This window comes from Myotis myotis, unplaced genomic scaffold (assembly GCF_014108235.1).
Source record: "Myotis myotis isolate mMyoMyo1 unplaced genomic scaffold, mMyoMyo1.p scaffold_m19_p_5, whole genome shotgun sequence".
In the NCBI taxonomy this organism is placed as follows: Eukaryota; Metazoa; Chordata; class Mammalia; order Chiroptera; family Vespertilionidae; genus Myotis; species Myotis myotis.
In genome coordinates, this window is record NW_023416357.1 from 9,908,848 (window position 1) to 9,925,650 (window position 16,803).

The 16,803-nt window shown below is 46.6% G+C and overlaps 1 protein-coding gene across 1 annotated transcript; it reads right to left on the reverse strand.

Moving 5' to 3' along the window:
• Positions 1-3,612: 3,612 nt before the first annotated feature.
• On the reverse strand, positions 3,613-8,745 carry LOC118655933 (porimin-like). Its single transcript, XM_036308516.1, is given in 3 exon segments — positions 3,613-5,027; positions 5,030-5,263; positions 8,550-8,745. Coding segments are annotated over 3 exon segments (948 nt in total). The 3' UTR covers positions 3,613-4,509.
• Positions 8,746-16,803: the final 8,058 nt, after the last annotated feature.

Genomic DNA, 16,803 nt, shown 5'->3' on the forward strand with positions numbered 1-16,803 from the left:
TGGGCGCTGGTGCGGGGCTGGGGCTCAGCGCGGCGCCAGGAGCCCGGTCCCCCGTTCCCTCTGGGGCTGGCGCCTCCTGGCTGCTTCAGGGGCCACAGGGCTGTGCGGCCGGCGCCTGGGCCTCCCCTCAGGGGACTGTGGGTGCGGGAGGCGCGGGTCCGGCCGGGTTCCTGGCCCCTCTCAGCTCCGGGGCCCTCCGCGTCCCAGGGGCCAGGCTCGGGGAGCCAGAGCTGGGGTGGCAGGAGGGGCGGCTGCGCGCAGGGAAGGTGTCCATGGCCCCGGCCCAGGCCTGCGCGCGGTTCCGGCCCGGCGGCAGGGTGGGCTCCGGGCACACACACCGCCAACAGGACGGGTCTCCCCAGGCGGGTGGATGCACTTCCGTGGCTGCAGCCTCCCGGGCGGCGGAGAGGGAGGTGGGTGCAGGGGAGGAGGGCCTGCCTGGGGCAGGGGGAGAGGCGCCTCATACCATCCCCGCGGGAAAGGCCCGAGGAGAGCACGCCCAACTGGGCGGGAGGGACCCTCCTGTGCATTGTAAAGTGCATGGGCGCCAGATGGAATTAAGGGGTGTTTCCCACATTCTGGGGCGACCTGCAGATAATGTGGGGGGCTCCCTGAATGAATTAGGGGGAGGGGAGAAGGAGGCTCCCTGGGGAGAAAGGTCCTGCCATTTCTCTTCCCTGTAGAAGCCTCTGCTGGTCCCCACCCTCCAGGAACAGCTCCCTTCTCCCAGGTCTTCTCTCAGCCGGTGGGAGAGGCCCCTCTGGGAGTAGAGATGAGACTGGGAGGTTGGATCCTCAGGGATCACAGAGCTTTTTACCTCTGGGGCTGGATTGAGATTCCCAGTCCTCACTCAGGCACGTGAGGCAGGGGGGCAGTGAAGGCGTCGTGAGGGAGGAGTGGGTAAAGGGGAGTCCAAACATTACCTCTAATTGTGATATTTCCTCTACGTGAAAGGAAGACTTCAAACACGCTACGCTTTCCCTACCCAGAGGGAAAACACTTCCAGTTAATGCCACGTTTTTCCAGTGGTTTTTCTCCGCCCAAATCCCTGTTCTGTTTTATGTAATTATGTGCATTCTATTACTAGTGATGCCCCTTTCTCCGCTCTCTTCCTTGTCTTGCAATTCTTCCCATTAGGAACATTTTGATGTGTGTTTGTGTATCGGTTTTGTAATACATTCTTTTGTGGGCATGTATCTGAAATTCAGAGGAAGGGATCAATGCATGTACCTGATGTGTTCCTCATTCTCCACTCATTTGCAAGTTTCGAAGCTCGCCATAGGTACATTTGTATCTGTGGCTCCCAAGCGACCAAGAGTCCTCCCTGGAGCCAGCACCACCCACCACCGGCCCTGCCTCCTGGTTCCCCAAGACAAAACAGTTGCAGGCGGGAGGGAGAAAGGACTCACATTGTTTTTTGTCACCTTCCTGTGTAGCTGATGGGTCTCTGACTCTGAGGATAAAACTGCCTCCTAGTCATGGAGTAAACGCAGCGGTGTTACTGCCACATATCCTGTGCTGGGGAGGATGGAGCAGCGAGGGGACGGAACAGAATCGCAGGGGTCCTTGGGGGCCAGGGTCTTCTGGGCCACTGAGCTCGGATCCACTATTTGGGAGGTGCAGTGGTGGCTGTTGGAGAAGGAAAACGCTCCAAAGCAGTGGTTCTCAACCTTCCTAATGCCAGGACACTTTAATACAGTTCCTCATGTTGTGGTGACCCCCAACCTTAAAATTATTTTCGTTGCTACTTCATGACTGTAATTTTGCTACTGTTATGAATCATAATGTAAATATTTGATATGCAGGATGTATTTTCATTGTTACAAATTGAACATAATTAAAGCATAGTGGTGAATCACAAAAACAATATGTAATTATATATGTTTTCCGATGGTCTTAGGAGAACCCTGTGAAAGGGTCCTTCGACCCCCAAAGGGGTCGAGACCCACAGGTTAAGAACGGCTTCTCTAAACGGTCCCCACCCTCGAGGTCTCAGAGGCCACCTGCTTATCTTGGAGCCGGGTCACCCTGCAGCCCAGGGAGGTAAAGTGTGGGTTTCCACCATCTCAGCGCAGAAGCCGCAGGGAACAAATAGTTCTTCCCAGGGGCCTTGGCCTTGGTCCCCAAGAGCGCGCAGGTGTGGACTGAACGGCAGCCATGGTGGCAGGGCCCGTGCATCTCAGGTCTGCGGTCCAGGCCCAGCTCTCACCCCGGGGAGGGCTGTGCGCTCCTGTGGGTCCCACCAGGACACAGGGGATCCGCGTTTCAGAAGGCCCCCCCCCCCCGCCGGTGCATTGTTGTGCTCCTCTGGTCATGGGGTGGGGGGCTAACCGGATAGGGGGAAGTGGGGTGGTGACATTAATCCTGGGAGAAAATGGAATCACCCACTCATTTTGGGTTAAATGATCCAGAGTCAAACTCTCTGCGGGACAGGTGGAATTAGGGCTGGACACTGGTTGGTAGAAAGCCCCCAAGCATCCTGCTAGTGTTGGGCAAGGGGATCACAACCAGGTCTGCAAGCAGAGAGAGGCATGGGGTGGGCTGGGAGGCCTGGGCTGGGAAGTTTTCTTTCTCTCAATGGACTCTTTTCCCTCAGCACATCGTATCCACAGTGTATTCCACTGCAATACAGCCTTTGTCTGGGTCAAATAGCCGGTTGAGGCAGGTATGTCTGGACATCAATGGCATGTTTATCTTCCTGTCCTCAAGTTCACTCATCCCCAACCCTTAGGAAGCAGTTTCTCATCCTTCCATGTTCCAGGGGCTGTGATGGGTGCCTTACACACAGAGATGGAGAACTGGCTACAGGTTTCAGACCTTCCATCCCAGTGAGAGAATAAACACAGTAGACCATTCAGAAGACAGCCAGCTCTGTGAGCACTGCGGTAGCTGATTTGGGGATCAGAAAGGAACATTCTAAACCTGATGCCTCTCTTCAAAGTCACATTTTGTTTGCTTAACTGCGGGGCTGAAGGGGGATCGCAATAGATGTAATAAATAAATAACAACAGAAGAGAAAAACAACTTAATAGATAGTGAAGGTGGCAGATGATTGACAGCTCAAGCTAGTCGCAGGGTTTCAGGGAGCTACTTGGGACAGTGCGCTGAGCTGAGGGCTGGGACACGGAGCCTGAGAATGCGCATGAAGGAGTGCTGCGGGAGGGTAGGAGAGTGAGGCCAAAGCAGAATTGTCAGAGCCCCGTCTGCACAGCAGCCTGACAGCTTCACTGTCCAATTCTCCTTTTTCCTTTTTCCTTTCAGAGGTGTTACTCTTTAATGAAAAAAGAAATTGCCTGCTTAACTTCATTCCTGCATCCTCTAGAACCCCTTTGGAGACAGTTGTTTAAGTTTAGTTGTACTGCCCTGGCCAGTGTCACTCAGTGATTAGAGCATTGGCCCAGGCACTGAAGGGTCCAGGGTTCAGTTCCCAGGGTGGGCATGGCTGGGAGGCAACCAGTGACCGCTTCTCTCTCACTTAGATGTTCCTATCTCTATCAATATCTGTACCTCTATCTCTATCTCTATCTTTCTATCTCTTTTCTGCCCTCTGCCCCTCTCTTCTACTCTCTCTGAAAAGCAATGAAAAACAATATATACTCAGGTGAGAATAACAAAAAAAAAAAACAGTTTAGTTGTTCTTTTTTAAATATTTTCTATTTAATTACGTGTGTTTATGCTGCATTAAACATTTCTATATATTGAAAGCAGCTCTACATATCTTTAAATATTCACCAAACATGTAATTAATAGCTGGGTATAAAAAAAGCAATTTCCAGTAGTGAGGCTATTCTCACAGTAGCAAATAATCTAACTTATTTAATACTAACAACTAAGTCTTTAAAACACTATTACGGTAAACACTGCAGTTTGCTGAAATCACAGAGGGAAAAAAGATAATTATATCAACTGCCATTGAAAGCTCGAAAGGAGTTTTTTAAAAAAATATACAGACTAACAGGGTTAAGCCCCAGTAAGGTTTCTGCTTTTATTTGATTTTTTTTTCGAGTTTGTATGCATTTTGTTTCTAAACCAAGTATTATGCTTTAAAACATAAAATACTGATGCTTTCTAAAGAGACACAAACTAAAATCATGCTTATGACCTGGTTTACTCGTAACATTTCTGCTGTGTGGCATTAGTGAACTATATCCAGCTCTGAGCAGCACTGAGTTCTAAAGACAGTCAACATCCTGAGTGTGTGACGAGCTCCTATTTGAAATGTCTTCCAGTTACTGGCCCTGTGTGACCAATGCCACAAGAAAATGCGACAGGACTTGTCTTCCATATTTTCTAAAAGTGAATATAACCATTGTGTTAACTGTACGCTCCAAATGTTCATTAAAAACCCAAACCAAACCTTTTTTACCTTTAGTAATCATGAGGAATATTTATGTAAAACATTGTACATTATGTGCATGACCTGTTCATACTCTTTTATAAAAGAGAATATTGGCTTAAACTAATCGATAGGGTTGCATCAATCTTCTTTCTGTGGGTCCTTAGATTTCCTTAAATGATGGCATCATGTTCATCAATGGTTCTATACTGAATGCCTCTTCTTGAATAATACATTCGGCATCCAACGTAAAGAATGGATAACATTCCCAGTGTTAATGCAATACCACCGACAAAGCTGCCAATATCAAAGTTTGATCCTTTGTTTTCTTTAGAATTTATAGTTGCTGTGATTGTTACTGATGAAGAAACAGATGTCACTGAACTGTTGTGGGTTGTGGCCATCGTGGATGTTGACATCTGGGATGTGTGTTGTGAAACACTTGTTATTTGGGGTGTAGACTTTAAGGTGGTGGAAGACATATTTGCTGAGACCCCTTGTGTTGTCATCTGAGAAGTTGCTGTGGGTTTCAAGGTGACGGCTGTCACACTTTTTGAAGAAACTGGAGCTGATGGCTTTGCTGAGGATTTCGCAGCGGTGTTTGTCACTGGGGAAACTGGATTTGTAGAGGGTTCCACAGTGCTGTGGGAAGATTCACTTTTATTGACGGAAGACACGAATGTGGTATTCCTGCTGGCTCCGTAGTAGAGGTACGGGGGAATGTGGAAGGTTGTCTGCTTGAAGAGCCCGCCAGGTCTTTGCTGTCCACAACCGCCTTCAGCAGCGCAAGCACCAGCAGCGTCCCCGCGATGAACATGGCCCAGCCCCCACCCCCCCCCCCCGCCCCCGCGCGCGCACGCGGAGCCCCATTGTTCTCCGGGCGGGACACGACGGCCTCGAGGGTCCCCAGCAGAGGTGGCCGCGGCGCTAGCGAGAAAGGCCCTCTGCACGCGAGCCCGTCCTCGTCCTCTTCCACCGCGCACGCCTCCCTCCCGCCATCTGCCCCCCAAAAGCTAGTTGTTCTTATTATTCTATTTGATAGTCAAATTTTGTTGCTTTTGAGTTCCATGAAAGCCCTTTAATCTCACTCCCCTCTCCCCCGCCCCCAGTTTCCTGTTTTCTGGTATAATAAACTACCTCAGGCACAAATTTTATTTTTCTTTCCCTCGATCTGCAATCAGTCTTTTTTCCAGGAAACTTAGTGCCATTTATTGGGAAATGTAGAAACCACCCTTTTTTCAATGATATGCTCAAAATTATTTTGTTGATAATTGTACCCCGTCCTTTTAAGTAGACACATCTAAGATATACAATTTTTTTTTCACAGAAAAAACACCCCTAAATCATAAATTTATAATAACGGTCACATTTAGATGTTACAGATAGTTTTGAGCATCCTGAGAACCCAGGAGATACACTACAGGGAGATTATTTTAGAAGCTTCCAGGTAAGTCCATGCTTCAGTATAAGCTTCCATTTAAGAGCTCGGTTTCTGATATTCTATGAAGGAAAATTTGCCTCTAAATTTTACGCTGGGATGTCACTGGAATAACTGTTTAGGAAAGAATCACAACTAATTGACGTTTTAGGTTTTGGTGCGCACGGTAAGAAATGTGTACAAATCTATCTGTGTACTTATCCTCAAAGCAGCCAATAAAATCTCAATTATGAAAAAACTATGTAGAACTAAAATTAAACAATGGAACAACAGTTCCCCAAAGTAGCTAGAAATAATGACCAAGTGCACTATCAGAAATATGATTAGGAAGACAGTCTCTAGGAAGAAGTAACACTTTGGAGGGATAATACACGGGAAAAACTGACAGATGACAACTGGGAGAAAATAATTTCAAAGTCTAACGTTCACAGGTAATTAATAGCTATGCAGACAGCACATATAATCTCTACAAATCAAAATGATAAAGCAGGAAATGCAAAGGAGAATGCTCAGGGATATGAGTAGGTAATTCACAGAGGAATAGCACAATACAGGTAAACCTTGCTTTTTGAAAGCTTGCAGTATGCCACTGTTTGATTTTTTAAAATTTTATTTATTTATTTATTTTAGCTGTTAGCGAGGCAGCAGTGAGCAGTGAGAGTCCTCACCAAGCCTTTCTCAGGACTTACACTCAGCATCTCAGTATCAAGCTACCATGGCTGTGAGCTGTGTCTGTGAGCTTCTGTGCGCATCTGTGAGCAAGATGTGTCCTAAGGTACCTAAGATGCCTATGAAAGCTTGTGGAGGGTGAAACTTAGAGTAAAATTTGATGTAATTGAGCATTTCCATCCTGGTGAATAAAATAAAGACATTGTGCATGCATTGAACAAGCAGAGGGGAAGAATCCAAAAAGCTGCTGAAGTTACTATTGGGTTCTGCTAAATCGTCTCTTTTAGTCAGCATTCGGTAATAGATAAAGAGAAAAGTCTATTGCCCTAACCAGTTTGGCTCAGTGGATAGAGCGTCGGCCTGCGGACTGAAGGGTCCCAGGTTCGATTCCAGTCAAGGGCATGTACCTTGGTTGCGGGCACATCCCCAGTAGGGAGGTGTGCAGGAGGCAGCTGATCGATGTTTCTCTCTCATTGATGTTTCTAACTCTTTATCCCTGTCTCTTCCTCTCTGTAAAAAATCAATAAAATATATTTTTAAAAAGGAGAAATCAAGTCAGTCTTTTTAGAAGTGAAATACCCTGCACACACATTATTTCTACTTTATACAGTCTGTAATGTGTATGATAGTGACAAGAAAAAGAATTTGAAGTGCCCTAAATAAAATTACAGCAGGCCAGCCAGGCCAGCATTGCTCAGTGGTTGAGCACTGACCTATGAACCGGGAGGTTATGATTTGATTCCTGGTCAGGGCACATGCCCAAGTTGCAGGCTCCATCCCCAGTTGGTTGCATACAGGAGGCAGTTGATCAATGATTCTCTCTCATCGTTTATGTTTCCAGCTTTCCCTCTCCTTCCCTCTCTGAAATATATATATATTAAAAGAGTCCCTGGTCCATTGGCAAGTGGCCAGATCCCCAGCAGCATCCCCTCTGGGGTGTAAATAAATAAATAAATTACAGCAGGCCAGAGGATGGAAGGAAGAGACAGGAGAAGCTAACCAGTTAACAACTGCAGAGGAAAACCAGGAAAACACTGCTTACATTCCTGAGTGTATGTAGAAACTGAGTTAACTTCTAGGTGCCTAGTTCTGTGACTACCTAAAGAAAAGGCCAGGTGCCTCTCTCCTTGCTTACCCATGACCTCTCCACACTGCTGCCCACCAGCAACCCAAAGGACCAAATACTGCCTTAGGGATTAAGGAGCTACCTCAGAACTAGCCCACTTCACCACCCACCCCCTTCATCTACAGCCAGCGTAAATTCTCCAGAACAGTGTTCATCTTTCTTCCCCGAACGGTTTCCATAAAAGAGCCCGTCAACGCCAGGACAGAGGGTTTGTTCCTCTTTTCCACGCGGACGTGCCTCATCCCCGGGACCTGGGCCTTGTCTGGCTGGCATTTGGTTCAGTAAATCCTTTCTTTCAGAAAAGCTCCCAGCTGTTCCACAATATCATTCTGCTTGTACTATATGTTAGTATTATTTTAGGTTTTATACGTTATTTGCTATAATTTGGTAGGCTATTATGGCTCAAACATTTTCCAGATAAATTGATGATAACTGCTTCTTCGTTTTATGCCATTTCAGTTTTTAAAAGTTGCATAGGAACACTGTGCTTTCAGATTGTGGGGAAATCTGTAATACAAATTGGCTAAAGAGTGTATAAAGAGAGGCTCAAAATCATTACAGGTAAACACATGCTAAAGCTATAAAACTGTTCACAGATGGATTGATTCAATATTTGACTGTTACCATTTTCGCTTGTTTGAAGACTTTTTGCTTCTCTTTCTATATTCCTTGACCATTGTTTTCCTGATTGCCTTCACTTGTCTTTCTGTGTCTTCTGGTAGCTCACTGAGCTGTCCTAAAATAGCAATTTTGAACTCTTTATTGGGTAACTCACAGATCTGCATGGCTTTGGTGTTGGTTACTGGAAGATTATTGTGACCCATGGTAGTCACGTTTCCTTAATTATTCATGTCCCCAGAAGATTTACATCTCTGTCTTTGCATTTGAAACAGCAGTCACCTCTTCCAGTCCTCCCTGACTTTGGGAAGGAAACCAGAGCTCCTGAGGTTATGGCTGGCCTGTGAGTACACCTGCCCCACGCTTCTTGCGCCCTCTTGTGGCAGAAGTCTTGAGCTTGTATGCTTTCTCTGGATCCTGCGACGGACCAGGGTCTAGCACTGTCAGCCTCTCTTTAGTTTTCCCAAAGGTGGCGCTGAAGTTCAAGTTTGGTTTTTCTCTGGCTTGCAGAGTCCAGCCAGCTTTCTGCCTAAGTTCAAGGTCTGAGAAGTGCCTCATTGTGGGCGTCCCCACAGGTGGGAACGCAAAGCTCAGGCACACATGCTCACGCCCCTCTCATCTCCTCCCCACCCCCCAAGAGAAATAACCAGCTGCTGCTAATATCTCTCTGACTTGAAGCTGTGCTGCCTTGCGGTCAGAGGTCTTGCAGGTAAAGTAAAACTGCTTTCTTCCTCTCTCCAATGCATCCAAACTCTCTTTTCCCAAACTGTGTCCACAGGTTCCAGTGTGCTGGAACTTCTCCTCTGGAGACCTGGACCTGCACAAAGGCTCTTTTTGTCCACTGGCCATTGTCCGAGAGTGTTATTTACGGGCTGCAAGACCACCGGCAAGAGGGCTTGAGCTGGCTCATTGGCCACTGGGGGACCTACAGCAGGTCTGTAAGCCTATTACCTGACACAGGTGGGTGCTGGATTCCATGGCCCCCACAAAGCACTTTTGCCTGTGTATGAACACCGAGTCAATGTTGCCGAAGGGCAGACAACAAACATCTTATTCCACCATGATGCTCGCGTCACTTCTCTGAAAACTGATTTGGGGCCAGTCTGCCTAGCAGTGTTGCTGGACAGGGGAAAGAGAAGAATAGAGGGCAAGTCTTTACAAGGTTGGGCAGAATAATTCAAGGGCCTGAGATGACTTCTGCAGGCATGGCCACGCTGACCATTCAGCCACAGGAGGTATGAAGAAAGGGATGAAGATTATCCAATATAATAAAAGGCCAGCCACCATAAATGGAACAACCAGAACGACCAGTGACCAGAACCACCACCGCCCCTCGCCCAAGCAAGCAGTTAGGGGCGATCAGGCAAGCAGGCAGAATGGTTAGGGACGATAGGTGGGCATGCAGAGTGGTTAGGGGTGATCAGGTAGGCAGGCAAGTGGTTAGGGGTGATCGGGTAGTCAGACCAGCAGTTAGGGGTGATCAGGTAGGCAAACGGCCCCTTCGCAGGGCTAGCCCCGCCCCCCAGCAAAGAAAGAGGGAGGCCCAGGCCACCAGCAATGACTCTGTGGCAGGTGAGTGGCCAGCCAGTGATCACCCCGCAGAGGGAGGCCCAGGCCAGCCAAGCCATCGCACGCCTGTCGCCTGCAGAGGGAGGCCACCAGTGGCAGGGGAGCGGGGGCAGTGCTACACAGATGGCAAGCAGTGGCAGTAGCGGGGGTGGGGCCAGCTGCCTCCAGCCGGGGGAAGGAAAGCCCCGATAGGCCCTGATCTCAGGCCAGGCCTAGGGACCCTACCCCAGGGGTCCTGGATTGTGAGAGGGTGCAGGCTGGGCTGAGGGACCCCTCCCCACCACCAACTGTACAAATTTTCATGCATTAGGCTTCTAGCTTTTATATAATGTCTCAGGTTTTTAGTTGTGCTTAGTGGGAGAAGTAGGAAAAAGTACACTGGCTCCATCTTCCTAGAAGTGGTAGTCTTGCATTCATTTTGCTTTTTTAAAAAAGTTGTATAAAAATATTATTTATTTTGATTCTGAGTTTTGGTCTCCTTATATTTGTCACCCCAGGCAATACCTCCTTCCCCTCACCCTAGTTCTGGCCCTGTTTGGAAGTCCTCCGAGAGTCTGGAATAATTTTTAAAATCAATCCAAAATAAGGCAAGAAAGGAGAGAGAGCTAACACAGAACAGAAAGACAAGCAGAAAACATAATAAATTTAATCCCAAATATATTACATAACATTAAACATAATAGACTGGGGTGCTCTAATATTAAGAGGTCAAGGAAAAAAGGAAGATCCACAGAGATATCAAGGAGGGTCTGGCGAATTCCATGTTTTCAATAGAAATAAAAAAATAGAGCCTGGCCAGTGTGATGCAGTAGTTGAGAGTCTACCTATGAACCAAGAGGTCACCGGTTTGATTCCTGGTCAGAGCACATGTCCAGGTTGTGGACTAGATCCCCAGGAGGGGGCCTGCAGGAAGCAGCTGATCGATGTTTCTATCTCTCTATCCCTCTCCCTTCCTCTCTCTCTAAAAAGATTAATAAAAACATATAAAAAAAAATAGAAGCAGCAGCCATACTTGGATCTTAATGCGGGAGTTGGGGGCTGGATTACAAAGAGGGTATAGAGGAAATAAATGGTGATGGGAAAAATAAATAAAAAATAAACATTCAAAATTATTCTGTAAGAAAAAAAAAAAAGATCCTTTCACAATAACAACATTCTGGAGTTTCTCCAACTTCCAGGAGAACAGTAACCTTTCCACACCCGGATGTTATCATATTTCATATTGTTGTTGTGCCAAGATGGGACAAGAGCTGCTGAACTTGAACACTCAAGATTCAGCCGCTGTTTAGGACCACAGTGCCGAAAAGGAAACTTCTGGACCTGGTGTCACCCTTGCTTAGCTTGCTATCCTCAGGGACTTTTGCTCCCTGGCCACTGTCCTGCCTTCTTCCCCAGCTCCACAAGATGATTGGGTGAGCCCCTCATTTGGAGTTTCCAAGCCAGCCCTCCATGACTGCTCTATGAGCCACCATCCACAAGCTGGGCAGCAACTAACTCCTCTCAAGTACATATGACCACATACTACCGTCCTGAGTCCAGCACGCTGCCTGAAGGGAGAAAAGGAGGAAATAATAGCCAAGGAGGGCTCCAGGGCATGTCCAGCACATCCCGATTGGCCAGAACCCAGCAGCAAGCTAACCTACCGGTCAGAGCATCTGTCCCCTGGTGGTCAGTGCACATCATAGCGACTGGTCAACTGGTCAATTGTCTGCCCCCTGGTGGTCAGTGCACATCATAGCGAGTGGTTGAGCAGCCTTAGCATATCATTAGCATATCATGCTTTGATGGGTTGAATGGCTGACTGGACACTTAGCATATTAGGCTTTTATTATATAGGCTGTCACCCCAATAAATTTAATTTTTTAAAAATCCACACCAAAGAGAACTGTGTTGAACGCTACATTCTTAGATCATCTGTCCTTGTAGGCACTTGATTACTGAATGTCTCTGGAGGAAAACACAATATCCAGCAGACGGCTATCATATAAATTCTTGGTCACCAATGTTTACAGATGCTGTTGATGCTACTGTGATATTACTGCAGTGATGGCGAACCTATGACACGCGTGTCAGAGGTGACATGTGAACTCGTTTTTTTGGTCGATTTTTCTTTGTTAAATGGCATTTAAATATCCTGTACTAATAAAAGACAAACATGCAAATTGACCATACTTTCGCTACACCTTAAGCCATGCCCACCAGCCAATCAGTGTGACTATATGCAAATTAACCCAACCAAGATGGCGGCCGGCAGCCACGGAGCTGGAGCAAGCAGGAGGCTTGCTTGCTCTAGTGATGGAGGAAGCCAAGGTTCTCCGCCTGCCACGGCCCGGCTCTGAGCTACACTGAAAGGAACAAAGTTTCAATTATAGAAGGTAAATAAACCCCAGATACCTGCTTTCAGCCAGCCGTGGCAACGGAGCTGGAGCGAGCAGGAGTGGGTTGTCCCTGGCGATGGAGGAAGCCAAGCTTTCTGCAGGCCTCTGCTAAAGGCAACAAAGTTTCAATTATAGAAGGTAAATAAATCCCAGAATAAAAAAAAGAAAAAAGAAAAAAAGGAGAGGCTGGGAGCTTACGTTGCCAGGGTGGTTGGCCAGCCTGAAAACGGCCCTCAGCCCCTCACCCAGACTGGCCAGGCACCCCAGTGGGGACCCCCTCCCATGCTAAAGGGGGTGTGGCCAGCCTGAAAACAGCCATCAGCCCCTCACCCAGGCTGGCCAAACCTCCATGGGGTCAGGGTCCTCACTGGGGTGAACATCCTCCGAGGGGTCCCACACTGCAAGAGGGCATAGGCCGGGCTGAGGGATCCCTCCCCCCCCCCCCCCGCCCCCAAGTGCACAGATTTTTGTGCACTGGGCCTCTAGTATAAAATAAATATCAAAAATATAAGTCTTTGTTTTACTGTGGTTGCAAATATCAAAAAATTTCTCTATGTGACACAGCGCCAGAGTTAAGTTAGGGTTTTTCAAAATGCTGACATGCCGAGCTCAAAAGGTTCGCCATCACTGTATTACTATGTCCAAGATCCATTTCAAATCTTTTCCATTCTGTTCTGTGGTAGGAAGCTCCTAAGATTGATCCCAATGATCATGCCTCCTAGGATTTGTGCCCTGGACTGTGGGCTATACCTGATGACTTGCTTCTAACAAGTAGGATACAGGAAATGTGATGGAACAGCACTTCTGAGATCATGTTCCAAAAAGACTTTGGCTTTTGTCGTGCTCACTCTCTTTTGCTCTTTCTTTCTTTTTCTTTTTTTTAAATATATTTTATTGATGTTTTACAGAGAGGAAGGGAGATAGAGAGTTAGAAACATCGATGAGAGAGAAACATCGATCAGCTGCCTCCTGCACATCCCCCACTGGGGATGTGTCCGCAACCAAGGTACATGCCCTTGACCGGAATCGAACCCGGGACCCTTCAGTCCACAGGCCGACGCTCTATCTACTGAGCCAAACCGGTTTCGGCCTTTTGCTCTTTCTAATGGAATATGCCGGGGTCCAACCCCAGCGGGTCCAGGGGTTCCCAAAGGCGTAGACGGAGTCGGCGAAGAAGGAAGGACACGGAGACGGAGTTCAGTTGATCAGCAGCCTAGCCAGGATCTCTAGCCAGGATCTCCAGCCAAGTTCTGGTCTGGATCTCCAGAGAGGTTCTGCTTCGGATCTCCAGCCAGGTTCTGTGTCCATGTTCTCTTGCTAGGTTCCCCAGCCAGGTTCTGTCCAGGTTCTCCAGCCAGGTTCAGTCACCAGATTCTAGTCAGGTTCTCTTGCCAATTTCTGTAGTCAGGTTCAGTCCAGGATCTTTTGCCATGTTCTCTCGCTAGGTTCTGTCTCTAGGTTCTGAGGCCAGTTTCTGTCCAATATCTTTTGCCATGTTCTCTCCAGTGAAGTTCTTCTGTCTCTAGAGAACGTTCTGTGTAGGTTCTGTGCCTAGGTTCTGTCTCTCTTAGTTCCGTATTCTAAGTTCTGTCTCTAGCTGTCTTATTACATCTGTATTTATACCAGTTGATTCAATCCTATCAATCTCTATTACAAAGGTTAGGGCGTTTCTTATCTTCATTCCAGGGAGTAAAGATTATGTAGCTTAAGCATGATTGTTCGTAGTTAAAGTGATTAATTACCCACCTGGCACTAGTTAAGAGGTTTTATTCCCTCCCTAACTTCAGGGGAAAATCCCTACCTGGGGAAACAACCTTTCTCAGAGACCTTGGTTAAAACACATAGTGCCAAGAAGGTAAGCAAACATATTAAGAACAGTATGCCATATATGCCAGGTCCCTTGAAACAACAAGCATGGACCGGCTCCCGGCAGGAATATAGCCATCAGTCTGTATGGTGAACCCCACGTGGAGGGAAAACTTGCACAGAAAACCAAAGTCCTCAGTCCAACAGCCCAGGAGGAACTGAATTCTTCCAACAATCATGTAAGTGGCATTGGAAGCAGATCTTCCCCCAGCTGTCCCAGTTGACATCATGATCGGAACCTTGAGAAAGACCTTGAAAACCCAGCCAAGTGATGGCCACATTTCTGACCCACAGAAACTGTGAAATCATAATATTGTTTCAGGCCACTACATTTTGGGGGCAATTTATTACACAGCCTTAAATAACTAATACATCTTCCAATCTCAAACATCTTCTTCCCAACACGTACACACCCTTCTTCTCCTAATCTTGGATTGTAGTAGGTGATCTGGCCACCTATTTCATGGAAAAAATAGTTGTGTGTTTCTTTCTTTAGTTAGGAATTTTCTCAACTTCAAAGCAAATCTACATGCCTAAGAGCATCTAATCCATTAATCCTTTCAGGAATAGTAAGTGTCCTTTCTCCTATCTAAGGCTGATTCATTCACCTGTCTCATCTTCATCTTCTCTAGGCTCTTCCTCTCTTGCACAATTAGCCTCCTTTTCTCTTCTATTTTTATCATCTTTTTCTGCTGGATCCTTCCCTGTCAGCATTTACATTGCTGAAGTCTCTTCTATCCCAAAACATAAAACCTAAAACTGGCTTGACCCATCACCCTCTGTAGGTACTCCTTCCTCACTTCCCTCACTTTTTTAGTGAGAGTTCTGTCATTGTTATCCCCATTTCTTTTCCTAATCATTGCTTAAGCTACTTGGATATAGAATTCTTTCCCTGGCCCCCGAAGAACTTAATTAAAACTGTTCTTACTAAAGTCTTCAACCAAAGGCAGCCATGATGCTACATTTAATGGTTCATTTCTAAACTTCATTTACTTTGACCACTTGGTGGCATTTGGCACTGCTGATCATACCCTCTCTTTTGCAACGTTGACCTCCTTGATGTCATACTCCTCTGGTTTTCCATCTATCTCCAGCTGCCAATGCTGTCCTTTCAGGCTCAGTATCTTACTTTCCTACTCAACCCACACACATGGGTACTTCTCAGGGATAAAGTCCGACACTCTTGTATTCTGTCTCTATAGACCAAGAGGTCAAACTCCAATGCTTTCAAAACAAGGCAAATAAAAAAGCATGATGTAATCTGGGTCTAAGACATTAGAAAGTGACGGGGGCCGTGGTAAACTGGATAGCTCATGTCCCATATAGCCCACAGTAGTCTCCATCTGGCTTCATCCAATTGTTATACAGGAAAGGAGCGTTATATGCTGGAATTTCCAAAATATCTATTTCTATACACAACTTCTTTAACTTTAAAAAAAAAACACTGAGTAATAATGATGATGGTGATGTTAAAACCTACAATCTGCTAGTCTATTATCCCTGCCAATTTTCCTTAAACAATCTAATCTATTTCCATGGCTTCAATACCCACTTTATACCGAAAATCTCTAAGGTTAGCTCTCTCACCTAGACTCTATTCAGGTCCATATATAATGTGCCTTGTTGACATCATCTCCATTCAGTTGTCTCCTCAAAATTATCCCTCTCTCTTGCCAAAACCGGTTTGGCTCGGTGGACAGAGCGTCGGCCTGCGGACTGAAGGGTCCCAGGTTCGATTCCGGTCAAGGGCATATACCTTGGTTGCAGACACATCCCCAGTGGAGGGTGTGCAGGAGGCTGCTGGTCGATGTTTCTCTCTCATCGATGTTTCTAACTCTCTACCCCTCTCCCTTCCTCTCTGTAAAAAAATCAATAAAAATGTATTTTAAAAAAAAATTATCCCTCTCCTCCCCTTCTCCCCAACCAGTTCCTCCACTTATATTCCCCATTTTGGGGGTAATGATATCAATAATCTACCAGCTTAAGCCAGAAATCTAGGAGCCATCCTTGACTGTCCTTTTCTTGTCATGAATATATTCAATATTACATATCTAGTACCAGTGACATACCTTCCAGCCAGTGTTGATTCTATCACTGGATTCCATCCAGTTCTCTAATCCCAATGGCCACCCTGGTTTCATCTAGATCACTAACAGCCTCCCAATTGGTCTCATGTAATCCATTTTCCATATTTGGGCTAGAATTCCTACTCTAAGAGGCCAATCTTAAGATGACACTATTCTGCTCAATCTTCAAGGCTTTCCTGTGCCAGTAAGAAAACCTTACACCTTTAACAGTGTTTGCAAGGCCCTGAGGGTCTGTCCCAGCAACATTCTTTCAGTTCCTGCAATGCTACAATGTCAGTGTGCCTTGGCTAAGAGCACTCAGACTTCAGGCTGCTTCTTAGTCACTAGCTTCCTTGACCCCCAGGTTACATCGTTCTGGTAACAATGAACTGTGCGAGATGTCTATCAGACCAAGTTCTGGAAGGCAATACGCCTTGTTCACCACTGGACTTCCCAGGCCCTTAGGCAGTGCTATCACAGCCTTGACTCTCAACTAATGTGTTTAAATAAGGGTTACATTCCTGTCCAAGCTCAGAGGATAGGCGGAGGTGGGTGGGTGGGAAGAGATTAACCAAAGAATTTGAATGCACATATGCATAATCCATGGACACAGACAATAGGGTGGTGAAGGCCTGGGGCGGGGCACGGGCTAGAAGGGGTCAATAGGAGAAGTGGGGGGTGGGGGGGTGGGGAGGAGACATATGTAATACTTTCAACAATAAAGATTAAAAATAAAT